General features: G+C 43.1%; 3 protein-coding genes across 4 annotated transcripts; 1 reads left to right on the top strand and 2 right to left on the bottom strand.

The window, feature by feature from the left end:
• Positions 1-597: 597 nt before the first annotated feature.
• Positions 598-4,788, bottom strand: LOC123190527 (26S proteasome regulatory subunit 6B homolog). The gene is made up of 6 exons (XM_044603185.1): positions 4,230-4,788; positions 3,072-3,302; positions 2,384-2,542; positions 1,936-2,088; positions 1,349-1,432; positions 598-1,049 (listed from the first exon to the last, which is right to left on the bottom strand). The coding sequence occupies exons 1-6, from the start codon at positions 4,722-4,724 to the stop codon at positions 915-917; spliced, it is 1,257 nt and encodes a 418-aa protein (XP_044459120.1). The 5' UTR covers positions 4,725-4,788; the 3' UTR covers positions 598-914.
• A 2,655-nt stretch (positions 4,789-7,443) lies between these two features.
• Positions 7,444-8,240, top strand: LOC123190526 (E3 ubiquitin-protein ligase ATL6). Its single transcript, XM_044603184.1, has one exon. The coding sequence runs from the start codon at positions 7,560-7,562 to the stop codon at positions 8,082-8,084; it is 525 nt and encodes a 174-aa protein (XP_044459119.1). The 5' UTR covers positions 7,444-7,559; the 3' UTR covers positions 8,085-8,240.
• A 2,584-nt stretch (positions 8,241-10,824) lies between these two features.
• LOC123190525 (uncharacterized) lies at positions 10,825-17,316 on the bottom strand. 2 transcript variants are annotated; one of them, XM_044603183.1, is made up of 2 exons: positions 16,080-17,316; positions 10,825-11,428 (listed from the first exon to the last, which is right to left on the bottom strand). In XM_044603183.1, the coding sequence occupies exons 1-2, from the start codon at positions 17,259-17,261 to the stop codon at positions 11,072-11,074; spliced, it is 1,539 nt and encodes a 512-aa protein (XP_044459118.1). In that variant the 5' UTR covers positions 17,262-17,316; the 3' UTR covers positions 10,825-11,071. The 2 variants fall into 2 exon arrangements, with proteins under 2 accessions (XP_044459118.1, XP_044459117.1); XM_044603182.1 differs by having other exon boundaries at positions 16,068-17,310.
• Positions 17,317-17,583: the final 267 nt, after the last annotated feature.

The raw sequence follows: 17,583 nt of genomic DNA, 5'->3' as shown, positions 1-17,583 counted from the left end.
GTCGGCGCCACCCGGAGGAAGTCGCCTACGAGCAGGTCTACTGGGCAAGGCGCCGCAAGGAGGCGTCAGAGAATGCGCAATCCGATCTCGTTGCAGCAGGTGGGCAGTCATTCTTCACGCCGGACGATGATCGGTGGCTGGACATCTGGCTAGATACCTCGGACGACACCGCCGAGGATGATAATGGTGACGATGATAGAGTAGTTTTTTCTTACGCAATCTATCTCCTTTTTATCATTTGTCGTTTATATTATTATGCAATCTATGTTTCCGATGTAAAATACCTTTGTATCGTTTAAAATCTATGCAATCTATCTAGTTTTTATGCTTTCAATGCCTACATTTCTAATTTGTAGAGCACGCACGCTGCATTTTTTGCGTGCTTCTGAAGCGACGCGCGCACGCTGCATTTTAGCACGGCTGCTGGAGCTGCCGCTGCACGCCGCACCAAACCAGGTGATGGGCACGCGCTAAAGCTGTTTTTTACGCGCACCGCGTTCAACGCCTGTTGGAAATTCTCTTAGTACTGCCACAACATCTTATATTTATTAGGAATGGAGGTAGTACAACTTTAGTACTAAGTCAGCGACAAGGGAGTAAATGCGAATATATTTTTCTATAAAGTTGGTAAAACATGGAAAAGTTAAATTTTAAAGTGTTACACCAATTTTCCTGGGGAAGACAATCACAACATCGACAACAAGCACGCAATGGTCAAGCGAAACTTGACAAACAAGTAGCTTACAACACTCGTGAGATTGAACGTGCATGCCCTTTATACTTTTCCAACTAGAAACACAAAATAAAATAGTAGTTGAATCTGATCAAATAGATTAGGCGCATGCAGGATACAAAGATATTAATGTCACATAGAGGCTGACTATCCACACATTCATCCCTAACACTTCGTTGCCTCACTTGTAGAAGTCAAAATCTGTATCAGGCTTCTTGACGTTGGTCCGGTAACCCTTCTCGAAGTCCTTGGGGAGAATAACATACCGATTTTTCCGAACAGCATGCATGCCAGCTTCCTGGCAAATAGCAGTTATCTGAAAAAGAACCGACACGATGAATATTAAACAGGATTCCAGCAATTACATATATAACATGTATAATAAGGCGTTACTGTTGCTATTATAGGTGTCGATATGAAACGAATCTAGGGCGGGCACAAGGTACATTTACTATGATAAACTTGAAGGGTACATTTACTATGATAAACTTGAAGGGTAAAGGATTTAAATGATTGTTATCATGACCTAATTAATCAGAGGCAATGAAATTTCTTATGATGCACTAGACCAAGTGAAGATCTAAAGACTCTTCAACATCATGAAAAGGTACTCACATCTGCAGCGCTGATTTTATCTGGTCTGGAGACATAATCTTCCAAATCAACCTCGTCACTTAAATTCATTTTAGAAGTACAAACCTGAAAGGAAGGAAGGAGGCCATCATAATTACCAAATGCACAGGCAAACACATAACCTTAGAAAGGACCAAGAAATTAAGATTTTCAATAGCTAACTATTGTTTATAAAATGCAAGCTCGTAACAAATTAGTTAATAGTCAGAGCTCTAGGTCAATTTATCCATAATAACTATGGTACAGAAAATCACCAGTGCAACCAAAAGATGTGCCTTGTTAAGCAACATTTTTTGAAGATTAATGTTTGAGAACCATTTAAAGCTCTAAAGATAATGACTACAAGTTTAACTATGAAATACAAGACCATCAATACAAAACTACTACATTCAAATTATTACTCCCTCTGTCTCAGAATATAAGAACGTTTTTGACACTATACTAGTGTTAAAAACGTTCTTATATTTTGGGACGGAGGGAGTATGTAATATAGAGAAGATTTTCCAAACAAGAAGTATCAGCAACATCTTTGAAAAGCATACCAAATAAGCATTTACGAAGAAACTTACTTGGAAAACAAGCCTCTTCTGCCTCCGGTCTGGCAGAGGGAACTCAATTTTCCTGTCCAGTCTTCCTGGACGCAGCAGAGCAGGATCTAGAGTATCTGCCCGATTGGTCGCCATTATAACCTTCACATTCACTGTCTGATCAAATCCGTCCATCTGTGCAAAATTGACAATGAGATACTACACCTCGAGGCATGAGAAAGTTGCATGTAATAGTCTTAACAATAGCCTTTTCAGGAAGTTACTTCCTATCCTTAAAAACCGACAGATTAATTCCAAGAGCACGTATAGATTTTGTAAAATCGGAATTAAACAACTGAGCTTTGCAATGTAAGTCAGTGTCTTTTTCTTCATTTACATTTATATGCATGTTCCAAATGCATTTTTTTCAAGGATTAGAAGTGGCAAATAACTTGAGTTCCAGTAAATTTATTATAGCTAGCAACTTTACCTGATTGAGCAGCTCCATCAAAATACGCTGAACTTCTCGGTCAGCTCCAGTCTGAGCATCGAATCGGGCAGTTGCTATAGCGTCAACCTCATCAATGAATATTATAGCCGGGGCATTCTCTTTAGCTAAGCGGAATACATCTCGAACCATCCTTGGGCCCTAAGATGAGATAAATGATGCAATGCATCAACAAAAGAACTGATAAGTAGAAAACAGAAGAAAAGCTTCACACACCAAATTCTTGTGTAAACCTTAACAAGGATGTATGAACAACTTGATACCAGAAACATTCAGAAGCATACTAATATCACTGACAACATGAATTGTAGGCTATGTTCACATTAGTTTACTTGCCTTAATGCATAGAGTAATAATATAATTTGCATGTAAGATATATACAGAATACAAACAAAAAGGAGGTTGTATCAGATGTTCACAGGCACTGCTTAGGTAGTTTTATTCTTATCTCCTTGTGTTAACAGATCTCCCACAAAAACTCAGTTAAAAAAAAGTGCAATTTTTTTTTGCAAACTGGGAATCTTGAGCCTATAAACAAGGAAACATAAAAATCTAGGCATCTATTACATTGTCAGAGCTTAACACGAGCAATAATTTTTGTAACAACGAAAGGACAACCAAATGGAGAAACAAGGTTAATAAATAAATGTTAAAACTATCCGCATCTTACCTCACCCAAGTACTTCTGCACAAACTCTGAACCAACCACTCTGATAAAAGCAGCAGTAGTGTGATGTGCCACAGCTTTAGCAAGCATGGTCTTGCCAGTGCCTGGAGGACCATAGAGTAGCACCCCTCTTGGAGGATCAATACCAATCTGCTTGTACAACTCATGGTGTGTCAATGGTAGCTCAACTGCCTCCCGAATTTCTTGTTTTTGAATATCACATCCTCCAATGTCCTGGACATAATCACAACATAACAAATTGTTAATGAATTTCTTTTATTTGCTTTATGAAATAACTGCAGTAAGTAACAAAGATAGAAACTACACAATAAAATGAAAAGTTCAGGTCATGTTATGCAAACAATTCTCAGCAAACATTTTAATAGAGGGTAGGCCTAGTGCAGTGGTGAAGTCCTCCCCGCTTGTGCCAAGAGGTCCTGGGTTCAAACCAGCCTCTCTGCATTGCACTTTGCAGGGGTAAGACTAGGTTCCTGTAATCCCTCCCCAGACCCCACCTTGTGTGGGAGCTTCTATGCACTGGGTCTGTCCTTTGTTCAATCCTTGGTTAACATTAAGGATAGGAAAATAAGACATATGATCAAATCACTGCACGGACATACAGATGCTGAAGTACGAAAACCTCAAGACTGACTGGCTGAGCTTCTACTGAATATGAAGTTTGTATGTTTCTGACGTTTCTTTGCTTTTACTAATTTTATGCTGTATAAGCAATTCAAGCATAGAATGTACTAACACCTACTCGGTTCTACTGTGTAACATGGTCCACGATATAGCACAGCCCCTTCCAGATAATCTGACATGTGTATCCCAGGCTGGCTTTGCGTGTTCTCTCTCTGCCACTCACTACTGTTAACGCTCTTCCTCTCTCTGGATCGCTGGTTGCGTGATCTGTGAGGTGAACTGGGAACTGAAAATACTAAGTAAATTCCCACGACACCGTGCCAAGAAAATAAAATGTTTATCCTAACAACAATATACACCGATTTCAAATACCACGATGGTACAACAATCGCTGTGGGACTAATACTAGATCCCTAAAATCTGGAATTAAGAAATTATCCTCCACGGGGAATTTGACAGACAAGGTAAACAAAATTCCTTGGCGTACATACGGATCTGCGAAATCCATGAGAAACTCACCGAATACAGGACGTTGGGCTTCTCCGACGAAGCGAGCAGCGAGATGCTGGAGTCGGCCTCGGGCGGCAGCACGTCGACGAGCGCGTTGGAGTGGCGGTGCAGGGCGACCGACGCCGACGGCTTGAGCAGCTCGCGGTTGATGGTGCTGAGGATCCGCACGTAGTAGTTGCTCCCCGTGGTGGATCCGACGATGCCGTTGTTGCCGTCGACCATCTCCATGAACTGGCCGATGACGAGGGGCACGGACTGGATCCGCTTGACCTCCTCCTGCGCGCGCAGCAGCTCGCGCTTCAGGTTCTTCTGCTCGTCCTTGACGTACTCCTCCTGGATCTCGACGAACTCCATGTGGCGCTGGAGCGATTTGAGGCGGCCGTAGAGGTCGTCGTCGTCCTCGGCCGCGGCGGAGGAGGAGGAGGCGCAGTGGGCGGCGGTGGCGGGGTACGAGGGCGGGGGCGCCGACGGGAGGGCCGCGGGAGGGTTTGCTGCGGCCGCCATGGCTAGGGTTTGGTCTTTGGTGGCTGGAGGCAGGGTCGGCTTTTTTTTAACACGAGAGAGGCAGGGCCGGGCTCGGAGGCGGAGAGGCGAGGGCGATGCGGATCAGTACTCCGGGTGCGATCGTGCGGTCCAGGCATCAGGACCGTTGGATCGTGAACACATGGTACAGATCAAGCACTGGTTACACTTGACGGAACATCTTGCACTTTGAACCCTCGAAAAAGAGAGCAACTCCAGCACATATTGGCCTCCTTTTGGTTTAGCGGAATTTTATAGGAATTCTATGGTCTCTTTTGATTTACAGGATTTTTTAGGAATTTAAAATAATACTGTTCAAGTTTTGTAAGAAACTTTTATTTTGGAGCCCTTTGGTTTGTACTCCTGTAGTAGTAATACTGTAGTAGTAATGAAATTTTATTTCTATGTAAGATAGGAATCAATTCTTCACATTTTATTTTCTTCTCTTTTGTTTGCGGTAAATTCTTCACAGTTTCAATTAAAGGGAAAAAAGTTAGTCCAGACTCAATGAAAAAAAATCATATCTTGTGCATCAAATGATTTTTCTTTCCCCATGGGAATTGAGATACACATAATAGTGCTGACATTATGTTCTACAAACCATAACTTTTATAATTTCCTATGGTCGGTCTTGCGAGGTACGCGTAGGAGTTGTGCGTGTACTTGTACATCATCACAAAGTAGATCTTGCGCTCCTAACACACAAACAAGATTCCATCTTTGGCATTTCCCTCTCGATCATAGCACCAATCCATCCAAGATTGTTAGTTTACTACCTACTCATTAGGGAAGGACATGCCGGCTGACGGGGGTTGGTAGGCAAAGGGAGTTCGATGCTCTCGATCGAGGATCTCAGTGTTCCTATTGTCTTCATCACCCTCCTTCTCTCCAAAAGCGAGATGATTGCGAACGGAGCAGAACCAGCTGTGTTGCAATGCCATGCTCATGGTCATGCAATCCTTGTTCCAGAGCCAACGTAGAGGCCTTGACAACGCAGTCCACATAGGGGTAGAAGACATGTGCTGGTTCTTTTGTTGGAGTTGAACATGAGGAGGAGAGGTGTTCGACGAAAGAGGCGAACATGAATAATAACGGGCACTACACATTGACAAGTGGGTCATTTTAGATTACTAGTCAATGTGTACGTGCAATGCACGTTAATTTGGAAGTATATCAAGTGTATGTGGATATTAAGTAGGATATTATTTATGTGTTATTATATGATTAGCACTATATTTAGCATGAAATTAACTGCACGCTAAACGTGTTGAGCGCTCGACATTGAAGCAGTCTTGGGCGTTGAATTAACATGATTTGATGGCCGAAATTAATTGGATATGTTCCTTTGGGTCTTTTTATATTGGTATAGATATAGATGTTTATATTCTTTTTTTCTTTGCCGAGCTATCTGCCACGCCAACAACGTGTTGACAAAACTACCCTGAAAACTACTATCCAAAGGTCTCAAGGGCTATTTGTCTGTTTTTTCTGAACTGGGAGGCGGGTGGTAAATACTTGATATTAAAACCTTAGGAGGTCATGTGATTGATTCATGAAACCCGAGGGGGTCATGTTGAATTATTTTCGGCATAGACACCTACGAAAGTTTTTTCTCACCGGTTGAACCAACGGGGAATATTGTAGAGCTACAAAAAAAACACTTAGAGACTTCATGTGCATACATATTTCCTTCACGAATTGTAGCTAATCCAACCCCTTCTAACTAACTCTCCTCCTGATTTCTCCCCGGGGCTCAGTCAACCTATAGGCATAGGTTCAATCAGTAGGAAAATCTTATGTAGGTGTAGTGTTACTCACAGGGCCGTACAACACATGCCACACAATTTTTTAAAAAACTATGTGTACCAAAGATGTAAAATTCTGAATTCTTATCTACTGTTCTAGAATCTTTTAGCTGGAACACATAATCCTTCTAGAATTCTTTCATACAGAATCTTCGAGTTTATCTCCATTAAAATATATTCTTCCATGCAGGATTTTTAAGCCCTGTGATATCAAATTAGGTAGTAGTATATATTAAGTTTGTGTCAAGCGCCTTTTTAGAAGCATTTCTTTAGGCTAGTGCAACATTACCCGAACTAGCACTTCTGACATGGATATGAGTTCGAAGATTCTACTTTCACCATTAAATTATAAACAAACATATATTTTTTTGAGAGGCAAGTGCTGCCACCTGGAAGAAGACTGGAGTGTGGAGTTGGCCACTGGGTAGATTCCTGGTAAATGCTCTTGGAACGAACTTGGCTAATCCATTCACTGACACAACATTGTACAGTATAACATAATTTATGCCATGTTTGGTTTCAATAAGTCACTTGACTTATAAGTCAGGTAACTTAAAACCAGTGACTTATAAGTCACGCCTGTTTGGTTGCCATCTAACTTATAAGTCATTTGAGCACATCTTCCCATCTTGTTTTTTACGTAAAGATGGTGGGATCCATGCAAAAGGGGGTGACTTATAAGTTTTAAGTTGGGGTGTAGCAACTTATGACTTATAAGTTAGGGTGACTTATAAGTTGGGTCCGTTTGGCAAAATAAGTTACTTTTTGCACTTTTTGACTTATAAGTTGGTGACTTATTTGGAACCAAACAGGGCCTTAACTCTTGCTCACCCCCGCAAAAAAAAAGTAAAATAGCTTAACTCTTGCTCCAGCACCACTGGCCGTAACATTACACGCCAACAAAACCATCATTGCTCGCACCAAGCCAGCAGAGAGAGAGAGCAAAGCAAGAACCGCACGGCACGGCACGACACTCTGCCAGTGGAGTGACTGACATCCATCGATCGGCGGCATGTCGACGGCGTCGGAGCAGCCGCCGCCGCCGCACCGGGGGCTGTGGAGCCTCGGCGGGACGGTGGAGCTCGTGGCGGCGTTCACAGCGGTGTGCCTCGCGCTGTACGGGGCGGTGCTGTACCTCAACTATCTGTACGTGCGGTGGAGCGGGCGGGACGGCGTGCGCCGGACGGGGCCCGGCCCCGAGGCCGGGCCGGCGACGGGGAAGAGGGACGGCGGAGGAGGGCTCGACGAGGCGGCGCTGGCGGCCATGCCGGTGTTCAGGTTCAAGGCGGAGCCGCGCGGGGGCGGCGGCGGCGGCGGCGAGGAGTGCGCGGTGTGCCTGGGCGCTATGCAGGACGGCGACGCGGTGCGCGCCCTGCCCGGGTGCAGCCACGCGTTCCACGCCGGGTGCGTCGACGTCTGGCTGGGCGCGCACGCCACCTGCCCCGTCTGCCGCGCTCGCCCTGCTCCGGCAGCGAAGGACGGCTCCAAGACGGCAGAGACCGCCGGACGGGGGCCGGACCTGGAGAGCACGGTATAGCATGCTTGAGGTACTTATCTTATGGGGTTTGAGTACAGAATGTTTGTGTTAGCTTACTCCGATTGGGAGTCTGGGACCGACAATTTTGTCTCATGGCTTGTAAATTGTAATCCTACTTGACTTTGGTGATGATAAATAAAGAAGTTCTCCAGATCACTCCGTAACTAAGTTTCTTTTAGAAAGCTTTGTAATTAAGTTCATATGTGATGTATCCGTAGATACTGACACCCTTTTTCCTAGTTTCAGGAGTAGCAATGTGGACACGTTATTACATAACAGCAGACTTGTGCTAATTTGAAGGATTGTGATATTGGAATATATTGACCGCACCTCTTCATCTGTTCGAACTTTTGGATGAATTGATTAAAACATGAGTTCAATACTCGAGACAAGTGGTTTTTTATTGTAGTTTCCGGTATATATTGCACTGTTAATTAATCAATCAACCAAACTGCTAATTCCAATTGTGACCAGTCAGGTGAGGAAATTGTGGATGGATGACCCGTATGCACCGCTGAAAGGAACATGACACTACATGTTTTCAGTCCCATGTTCAAGAGTAGTCAGATAAGGATAAGATTAAGGCTTTATCCACTACCACAACGACACCTGATGTTTGAGCGAGCAAGTGCGCGAAAAACATTTCTTTAGCCACGAGAGTAAATATCTCTGACGCATGAAGCACCGAGGCTAGCGTCAATTATCGCATACATCAACCGATGCAGAGATTAAGTCAGGGGTGCTCTCACTTTTGTAAACAAATAATTTAGTCATGTATTGCATCAAATTGAGCACGGCATATGGTGACAACAACACGTCAAGTCACCGCCACCTTCAGAAATTCAGGGTCCCGGGGTGAAATGAAAAATAAGACCCTAATTTTTTAAAAATCCATATGACTAAAGCCATACACTTATAGAGAAAATCAATTCTCCCATGCACGGGAGGTTCCGTGCATGCGAGAGCCATTGATTTTTCTTAGAGATCCGATGCCATGCATTGATAGTTTGATGCTGCTGGTATTTACTACATCTTTCTCTGACACATGAAAGTACACTGTCCCGACTAGGCTCTATCATCCCATACTTTTTCATTCTATTTCCAAGTTAGAATCTACTTTATTTTTTGAACCAAAAGTATATTTTATGACCCGCTTGCATATTTGTGTTTATGACGACGAGGACTTTAAAACGAGACCACTTTTGAATAAATTTTACCAAGTTTTAAAATTCATGTTCTGAAACACAGTGAAACAGAGTGAAACACTAAAATTAATATAAGAATCAATTCGATACACATCGGCACACAATGTAACATTATGATACACAACAGAATACGGCGAGCCATAGTGAAACAGTGAGATTTTTTCTATGAAATAGGATGCAACATTATTGACTTTTTCGCATGGAATTAAAAGAACTGTACAAAACTAGTTTGAAGCATGGTGATTTAGTTGTCTAAAAACTAATTTCTAAAATATATTCAATGTTAGTCTTGTTTTAAAGATCTTGTTAGAAAAAATATAATTGTGCAAACATAATGTAAATCAAACTTTCATTTCAACATACATTAGGCATCTATTTATTTAAATGAAACTTAGTGAGTAGAGGAAACACTATAGATGATGTTATTGGTCCCACACAACAATAAATGAGGTGGTGGATGCATGCATGGTAGAAAATCCCCTCTCTACACTTATAGTGGGAAAAATATTAGGTGCTACCATAATACCAATTTGAAAAATTCAAATATAAATGTTTCAAAAAAAATCTGAAAAAATCATGGATGTTCGTAACATACATGTCTACAAACCCTAAAAAAAGTCAGATCTAAATTCGATATACACATTGAGAAGCAAAAAAAGACAAATAGGATGTCAATAGTGCAGTTTTTCACACTATTTATGTTTTTGTCTTTATTGACACTATGCATGCTGATTTTTTCCCCAATGTGTACATCGAATTTGGATATGAATTTTTTAGGGTTTGTAAACACACGTGTTGTGGACATCTACGAATTTTTTCAGAATTTGTTAATACATTTAAATTTGAATTTTTTGAATTGGTATCATGGGAGCACCTAGGTGCTGGTAGCACCTGATATTTTCCCACTTATAGTGCAGCAGGTCGGCATGGAAAATTTGAACCAACAAGGTGTCAAGTACCACTGATTTCCCAAAAGAGAAAAACAAGCACGGTTGATCCTAGCTAAAACAATACAGTCCAGCTCAAGCAGGAGCGACAGACACTCCAAGAGAAAAGTAATCGTAGTGGAAGGTTCTGTTGACCCAATTACCCAGGTCGAGCTAAGATAAGTCGTGGGCACTGACAGTAAAGTCCGCGGCGGTAAAAAAAACTAAATTTAAATCGCTGAGCATTTTGTCACGTAGGAGTATACGGGACAGATCACGCACCGGCAAAAGCCAAGCAGCGGAAGCTGTGCGCTCGTGTCGAGCAGAGGTGGCACACACAGGAGATTCCATGGAGACTGGGAAGAGAGGACACACGCTATCTGCATAGAACTGTAACAGTAAAGAAGGCTACAAAAGTAACCATTTTATCAAGTTACCATGTTAGCTCATTATGCAACAGAGAACATCCACACGCATATATATGCACTTCTAAGTGAAAAAACCAAGCTGATAAAAAGGTGCACATGATCAATGATCAATTAGACAAAGACACAAATATAGAGCACCTGTTTGGGACCTTCTGCATGTACAGTTTCTAGGTACGGGTCACCGTGAAATCACGCATCAGTAGATGGAACTCGAGGCTTAGTCTCCCATCAACCAGTCATACTGAATACCGATGATGTTACAGTCATTACCGGTTCAATTAACATACATGAAACTACTGATGATGTTACAGTCATTTCCGGTTCAATTAACATACATGAAACTTAGCGCATACCGTCATCGCAGCATCTAAAAAACTAAAGTACCAAAGCGCTACAACAAGAGCTCACTTACTCCTGACAAGTCTTATTCAGCTAGCGAAGAAGAAAGCTCTCCGTAACTTCCCCTTGCACATTTCCCACCAGCTCTCTGTTTCTGTCTTCTGTCCGTAGAATTCAGAGTCTGCACCTACCCTCAAGACACGATCTCTCACAGTTATCAACAGTTCATCTAAAGCAGTGATTTTACTCACAAGAGAGTTCTTCTCATCCTCAGCGTCAACAGAAAGTAGGAAGGCATCTATCTCTGCAACATTTGCTTCGCCGTCCTTAACCAAAGCTTCTCTGAATGAACGTAATGCTGTTACGAGGACAGATGAAGCCTTTTCTGTGCCCTCAGGACCAACATCCCACAAAATGTTTCCAGTAACTTCAGATTCTGAATCCTCCTGTGAAAAAGGGGAATTCGGTGTAAAAAAAGGAATTCAAGTGTTTGTATGGACAAATATGTGCAAGGCAATAGATTCTAGCAATACAGATCATTTTATCTAGCTTTTGCAGAAGCAATGAAGGTGAAATAAGATACTACGTCACTGCCATTTAGAACACTTCAAAATCTACAGTTATTATGATGATATGAAAGCAATTGAAATAGTAACAGCTAAGATTTGATGGAATTAACGATGGTTAAGTTTTTATTGTAGTTGAGTGTCTTAACTATAGATCAAACTAATGTCTGGAATAAAAAAGAAATGCTAGGGTTTTAGGGGGTTATAGTGAGCGATGCATGTTTAATTGGCTTTTACACCCCTAATTAGAAACCAAACAAATATATATAGGATAACAAACTCATCTATCCAATTGGAATTTATCTAGTTATTATTTTTATTTTAGTGAACAATAGAAAAAACAGTTACGATCTAAGAGAAAAATGATGAATTACGATTCAATGATAAATAAACACATCCGTAACTGGGTTCACGGGAAAAAGAAACAAAGTTGCATATTTTTGCTATTTGGAAGATGCTGACTGTTTTTGGACCCTGCTTTTTAAAAGAATGTGGCCTATTTGGACTCCAGCTGGATTAACTAGTACTCCCTCTGTAAACTAATATAAGAGTGTTTAGATCACTATTTTTATAGTGATCTAAACACTCTTATATTAGTTTACGGAAATAGTGATCTAAACACTCTTATATTAGTTTACGGAGGTCGTATAAGAGATAAATTTGCATTTAGAGAACACATATACTTTGCATCCCTCCAAAAACATGCAAGAGGTTAGATAGTGCCATAGGGATAATCGTGTGTACTATCCAACAGTCGAAGTCAAAGCTTGAACGACGCACAGTTCTCACTGGCATCAAATTATGCAACACATATTCATTAAATAAGATATAAATTTAAAGCTGAAGTAGAAGACAGCAAAATGTATAAGAAGAATGGAAATGTATAAAGAGAAAGAAAACATAACTTACCATTGAAAATATTACTTATGTATATCCAAATATTTAAACAAGAACAACAACAAAGCCTTTAAGTCCTGAACAAGTTGGGGTAGGCTAGAGTTGAAACCCATAAGCTCTCGAAACCAACTCATGGCTCTGGCACGTGGATAGCTAACTTCCACGTACCTCTATCCGTGGCTAGTTCTTTGATGATATTCCAATCCTTCAGGTCTCTCCATATGGACTCCTCTCATGTCCAGTTTGGTCTATCCCGACCTCTCTTGAGGTTATTAGCACACAAACCGTCGGCTATGCACTAGCGCTTCTAGAGGCTTGCGCTATATATGCCCAAACCATCTCAGACGATGTTGGACAAGTTTCTCTTCAATTAGTGCCTACCCCAACTCTATCACATATATCATCATTCTAGACCCAATCCTTTCTTGTGTGACCACACATCCATCTCAACATGCATATTTTCCTACGCCAAACTGTTGGACATGTTGCCTTTTAGTTGGCTAACATTCCGCGCCATACAACATCATAGGTAGAACCGCCGTCCTATAGAACCTACCTTTTAGCTTTTGCGGCACTTTCTTGTCATGGAGAACGCTAGAAGCTTGGCGCCACTTCATCCATTTGGGTTTGATTCGATGGCTCACATCTTCATTGATATCATCATCCTTCTGCAGCATTGACCCCATATATCGTAAGGTGTCCTTCTAAGGTACCACCTGCCCACCAAGGCTAACCTCCTCGTGCCTAGTAGTACTGAAACCGCACCACATGTACTAAGTTTTAGTATACTAAGCCTAAAACCTTTTGATTCCAAAGTTTGTCTCCATATATAACTTTCTATTAACCCCCGCCCGACTATCGTCGACTAGCACCACATCGTTTGCAAAGAGCATACACCATGGGATATCTCCTTGTGAGCTCATCCATCAACACAACAAAAAGCTAAGGGCTCAATGTTGATCCTTGGTGCAGTCTTATTTTAATCAAAAAGTCATCACTGTCGCCATCAATTGTTCGAACACTTGTCACAACATTATCGTACATGTCCTTGATGAGGGTAATGTACTTTGTTGGGACTTTGTGTTTCCCCAAGACCCACCACATGACATTCCACAGTATCTTATCGTAGGCCTTCTCCAAGTCAATGAACACCATACGCAGGTCCTTTTTTTGCTCCCTGTATCTCTACATAAGTACTCGTACCAAGAAAATGGTTTCCATGGTTTTTGTCACGCTTGTCATTTTTCATAATCGATACTCAATGACTCCCATAGCTTCATTGTATGCCTCATCAGCTTAATTCCATGGTAATTAGCACAACTTTGAACACCCCCCTTGTTCTTAAAGATTGGTACTAATATACTCTGCCTCCATTCTTCGGGCATCTTGTTATCCCGAAAATTGAGGTTTAAGAGCTTAATTAGCCATACTATTGCTATGTCCTGAGGCCTCTCCACACCTCAATGAGGATACAATCGGCCCATCGCCTTGCCTCCTTTCATCCTTTTTAAAGCCTTACTGACCTCAGACTCCTGGATTCGTCACACAAAACACATGTTTGTATCATCAAGGGAGTCATCCAGCTCAATGATAGAGCTCTCATTTTCTCCATTGAAAGCTTGTCGAGATACTCCCGCCATCTATGCTTGACCTCCTTGTTCTTTACCAGGAGTCGATCTGCTCCATCCTTGATGCATTTGACTTGGTTGACATCCCTCGTCTTCCTGTCTCGGATCTTGGTCATCTTATAGATGTCCCTTTCACCTTCCTTCGTGCCTAAACGCCGGTAGAGGTCATCATACGCCTGACCCGTTGCTTCACTCACAACTCGCTTTGAGGTCTTTTTTGTCACCTTGTATTTCTCTATGTTGTCACTTATCAGCACTCCTATTCCAAGTTTAGGCGTCTGAAACAACCTTTCTTCTCCTTAATAGCCTTCTGGACATCATCATTTCACCACCAGGTATATTTAATTTAGCTTTGCTTCTACTTCCCATGGTCACCCCAAACTCCTTTGAAGTCACTTTGCGGAAGCAAGTTGCCATCTTCATCCACATATTGTTTGCATCACCTCCTTCCTCCCAAGGGCGCCTACATAATAACCCTCTCCTTGAAAGCCTGAGATGCCCCCCCCAGCTTCCACCACTTTGTTCTAGTCACTTTGGCGCGTTTTATCCCGCTGGACATGAATACGAAAGCAGAAATCAGCCGCCACAAGCTTATGTCGAGGGACAACGCACTCTCCAGGTATCACCTTAAAATCTAGGCAAGCACGCCTGTCTTATCTTCTCTAGAGGATGAAATCAATCTGGCTAGAGTGTTGACCACTACTAAAAGTCACTAGATAGGATTCTCCCTTTTTAAAGAGGGTGTTAGCTATGGTCATGTTGTAGGCTAGAGCGAACTCTCTTTCTTGATTCCTGCTACCATAGCCAAAGCCACATGCACCCCTTCAAAACATCTGGTAGATGTACCCATGTGGCCATTGAGGTCTCCTATGAAGAGCTTCTTGCCAATAGGTACACTCCTAACCATGTCTCCAGGCCTTCCGAGAACTCCCCCTTCATTGGGGCCTACTTGGGAAGCATATGCGTTGATAACATTGAGAACTAAGTCCCCAACTACCAGCTTGACTAGGATAAATCCGGTCCCCTTGCCTCTTGACATCTACCACTCCACACCTGAGGCTCTTGTTGATGAAGACAACCACTCCACACCTACTCCATTCCTGTTTGTAGTTGTCCCCATGTACCATAACTTGAAGCCAGTATGCTCCACCTCCACCTTCTGTCCCTTCCATTTGGTTTCTTGGACACATAGGATATCAACACCTCTCCTCACCACTGAATCAACTAGCTCACGTAACTTATCCGTCAAGGACCCTATGTTCCAGCTACCTAAGCAGATCCTAATAGGCTCTGCTAGCTTCCTTACCCTTCACTCTCGTTGAGTCAAATGCAAAGACCCTTACTAACTTTTCACTACACCCGGGCATCAATGTAGCGCACCATTAAGGACGCGACAACCAGATCCTAGCTCACCTGTCACCATATCCAGATCTAAGATACGACACGCCACCAAAGAGGCGACAGCCCAACCATTGCCCATTTAACACCACACCTGGGTTCCGGTATGGCGCGTCGCTAAGAAGGATAACCAAATATTTAAACACTATTGAAAATTCTAGCTATTGATATGATAGCTTTATGATTATGCTATCATATAATCTGCAGAAACCCTCCAAATATTTGAACACAACTGACGAATCAAGCTATTCTATTCATATACTAGTTACACATTATGTTTGTGGAGCTTTATATCATAATGCTATACTATAATCTACAGAAACCCTCATGCTATAAGTTGACAATTTTGCATCTATGTAGTAATGTACAAGTAGTTGAGGCTGTCTGCTATTTTTTTGAAAGAATGGGAATAGCGTTGCCAGCTCTGCTACTATGAGTTAGGTAAATAAGACATGTTACTTGGACTAAAACCGATAGCATATATTCACAGCAACAATCCAATCCTCTCAAGAAACTTCATTCCATGCAATCAATGGACCAAACATAAAAAGGAGTACTTAGCAGTTAGCACCACGGTCACACAAGAATAGGCTCACCATGCTGCATACCAAAGGAGGCCAGGCCAAGTAGGGATGGACAGGGGATGGAAGTTGCTCTCTATTCTTAAAATGCTGGTTCAGCTCCGCTGTTTCCAGAGAGAAGGACAGGAACCACTCAGGGGATTTGTACTGCTCCATGGAATTCTTCCAGGGGGAAATAGAAAGGTAGACAAAACCACTGAAAACTGTCATAAGCCGCACTGAGATTATATCTTCCACTGAACAGTTGGTGACCTCCATAAAGCTAGAGTGCAACGGAAACGTATTGTGCAGCACAAATCGCTGGACGCCATCATCACTGTCTGTCAAGATCCAAACAGAAAGTGTGCATTCCTTCTCATTTACGATACAGAGCCTCCCATTCTTGGTCTGACCAATCTTAAATTCTGGGTATACCACTCTCAAGGGCGGCGGCAGATCTAATAGAGAGAACTGAAAGTTATCTGTGTTGAGCACCAAAATGTACTCGCTGAGAGATGCCCCGCCCACAGACTCGCATCGCCAACAGATAAACCCATCCACTATCGTGCGGGTTGTACGTCTGAATCCCTCAGGCAGCAGCGCGGCCGTCTCCGGGAAAATCTGCCACTCCATGGTGTCCGGTGAGAAGACGGCGACGCGAGCCCAAGGCCGCGAGTAGTCATGACGGACAGAGACCACACGGGGCGGCCTCTGATCCTCTCTGGGGGAGAGTGTGTGGAACTCAAGGGTGGTGCCGTCGGGCATCTCATGGTGCTCCTGGGGGTGGAGAAACAGAGCCATCGTTTGGGGGTTGTAGTAAACTTCCTGCTTGGTGCTCCGATGTTGGAGAGCGATGAAGCCTTCATCGTACGCAATCGAAGGATCGGTGAAATCGACCCCCCACTCGGAAGCGTCGTCGTCTCGTAGGGGACTGAATCTGGCGGCAGTGGGGGGGCGTGAGGCGGGGAAGGTAGGTACCGTGCGCATGTAGGGTGTGAGGAAGAGAGCGAGGAGCGGGGGCGCGTGGAGCGCACGGAAGCTGCGGCGGAAGGCGCGGGACGAACGGACGGCGCCGAGGAAGGTGCGGCAGGTGAAGGCGGCGGAGGCGAGGCTGGGGAGGTCCGGGAGGCGGAGGAAGATCTCTCGGAGCTGGTCGTCGTCGAGGGCACTTATGGTGGTGGGAGCGGATGGTATAGGGTGCTCCGCCGCCGGCGGCGGGTGGGAAGCCATGGCTGCTTGGCTGCCGAGTTCAAGTGGCCGCGGATTTGGAATGGCAGACGCTCGGTTTTTCCCCCGAGCCAGAGAAGCGTCATGAGGGAAGCACTAGCAATCAGACTACTGATACAATGCTTTCATCAGACTACTCATGCACCGTTGGATCGAATTAATCTTGTGACTGTGATGAGGCCTGGTAAAAGGAGCACACGGGCGGTTCGTCTGGATTTTTGTGATTTCCCTCCATAACTACCTCCCTAAATCACACCATATTTACTGTGATTTTTAACCGCTCTTAATGGCTCCAAATTAACTCGCGATCTCTCCATTATTAATT

Source organism: Triticum aestivum, chromosome 2A, assembly GCF_018294505.1.
Source record: "Triticum aestivum cultivar Chinese Spring chromosome 2A, IWGSC CS RefSeq v2.1, whole genome shotgun sequence".
Classification (NCBI taxonomy): Eukaryota; Viridiplantae; Streptophyta; class Magnoliopsida; order Poales; family Poaceae; genus Triticum; species Triticum aestivum.
This window is presented reverse-complemented; position numbering and strand designations above follow the sequence as displayed.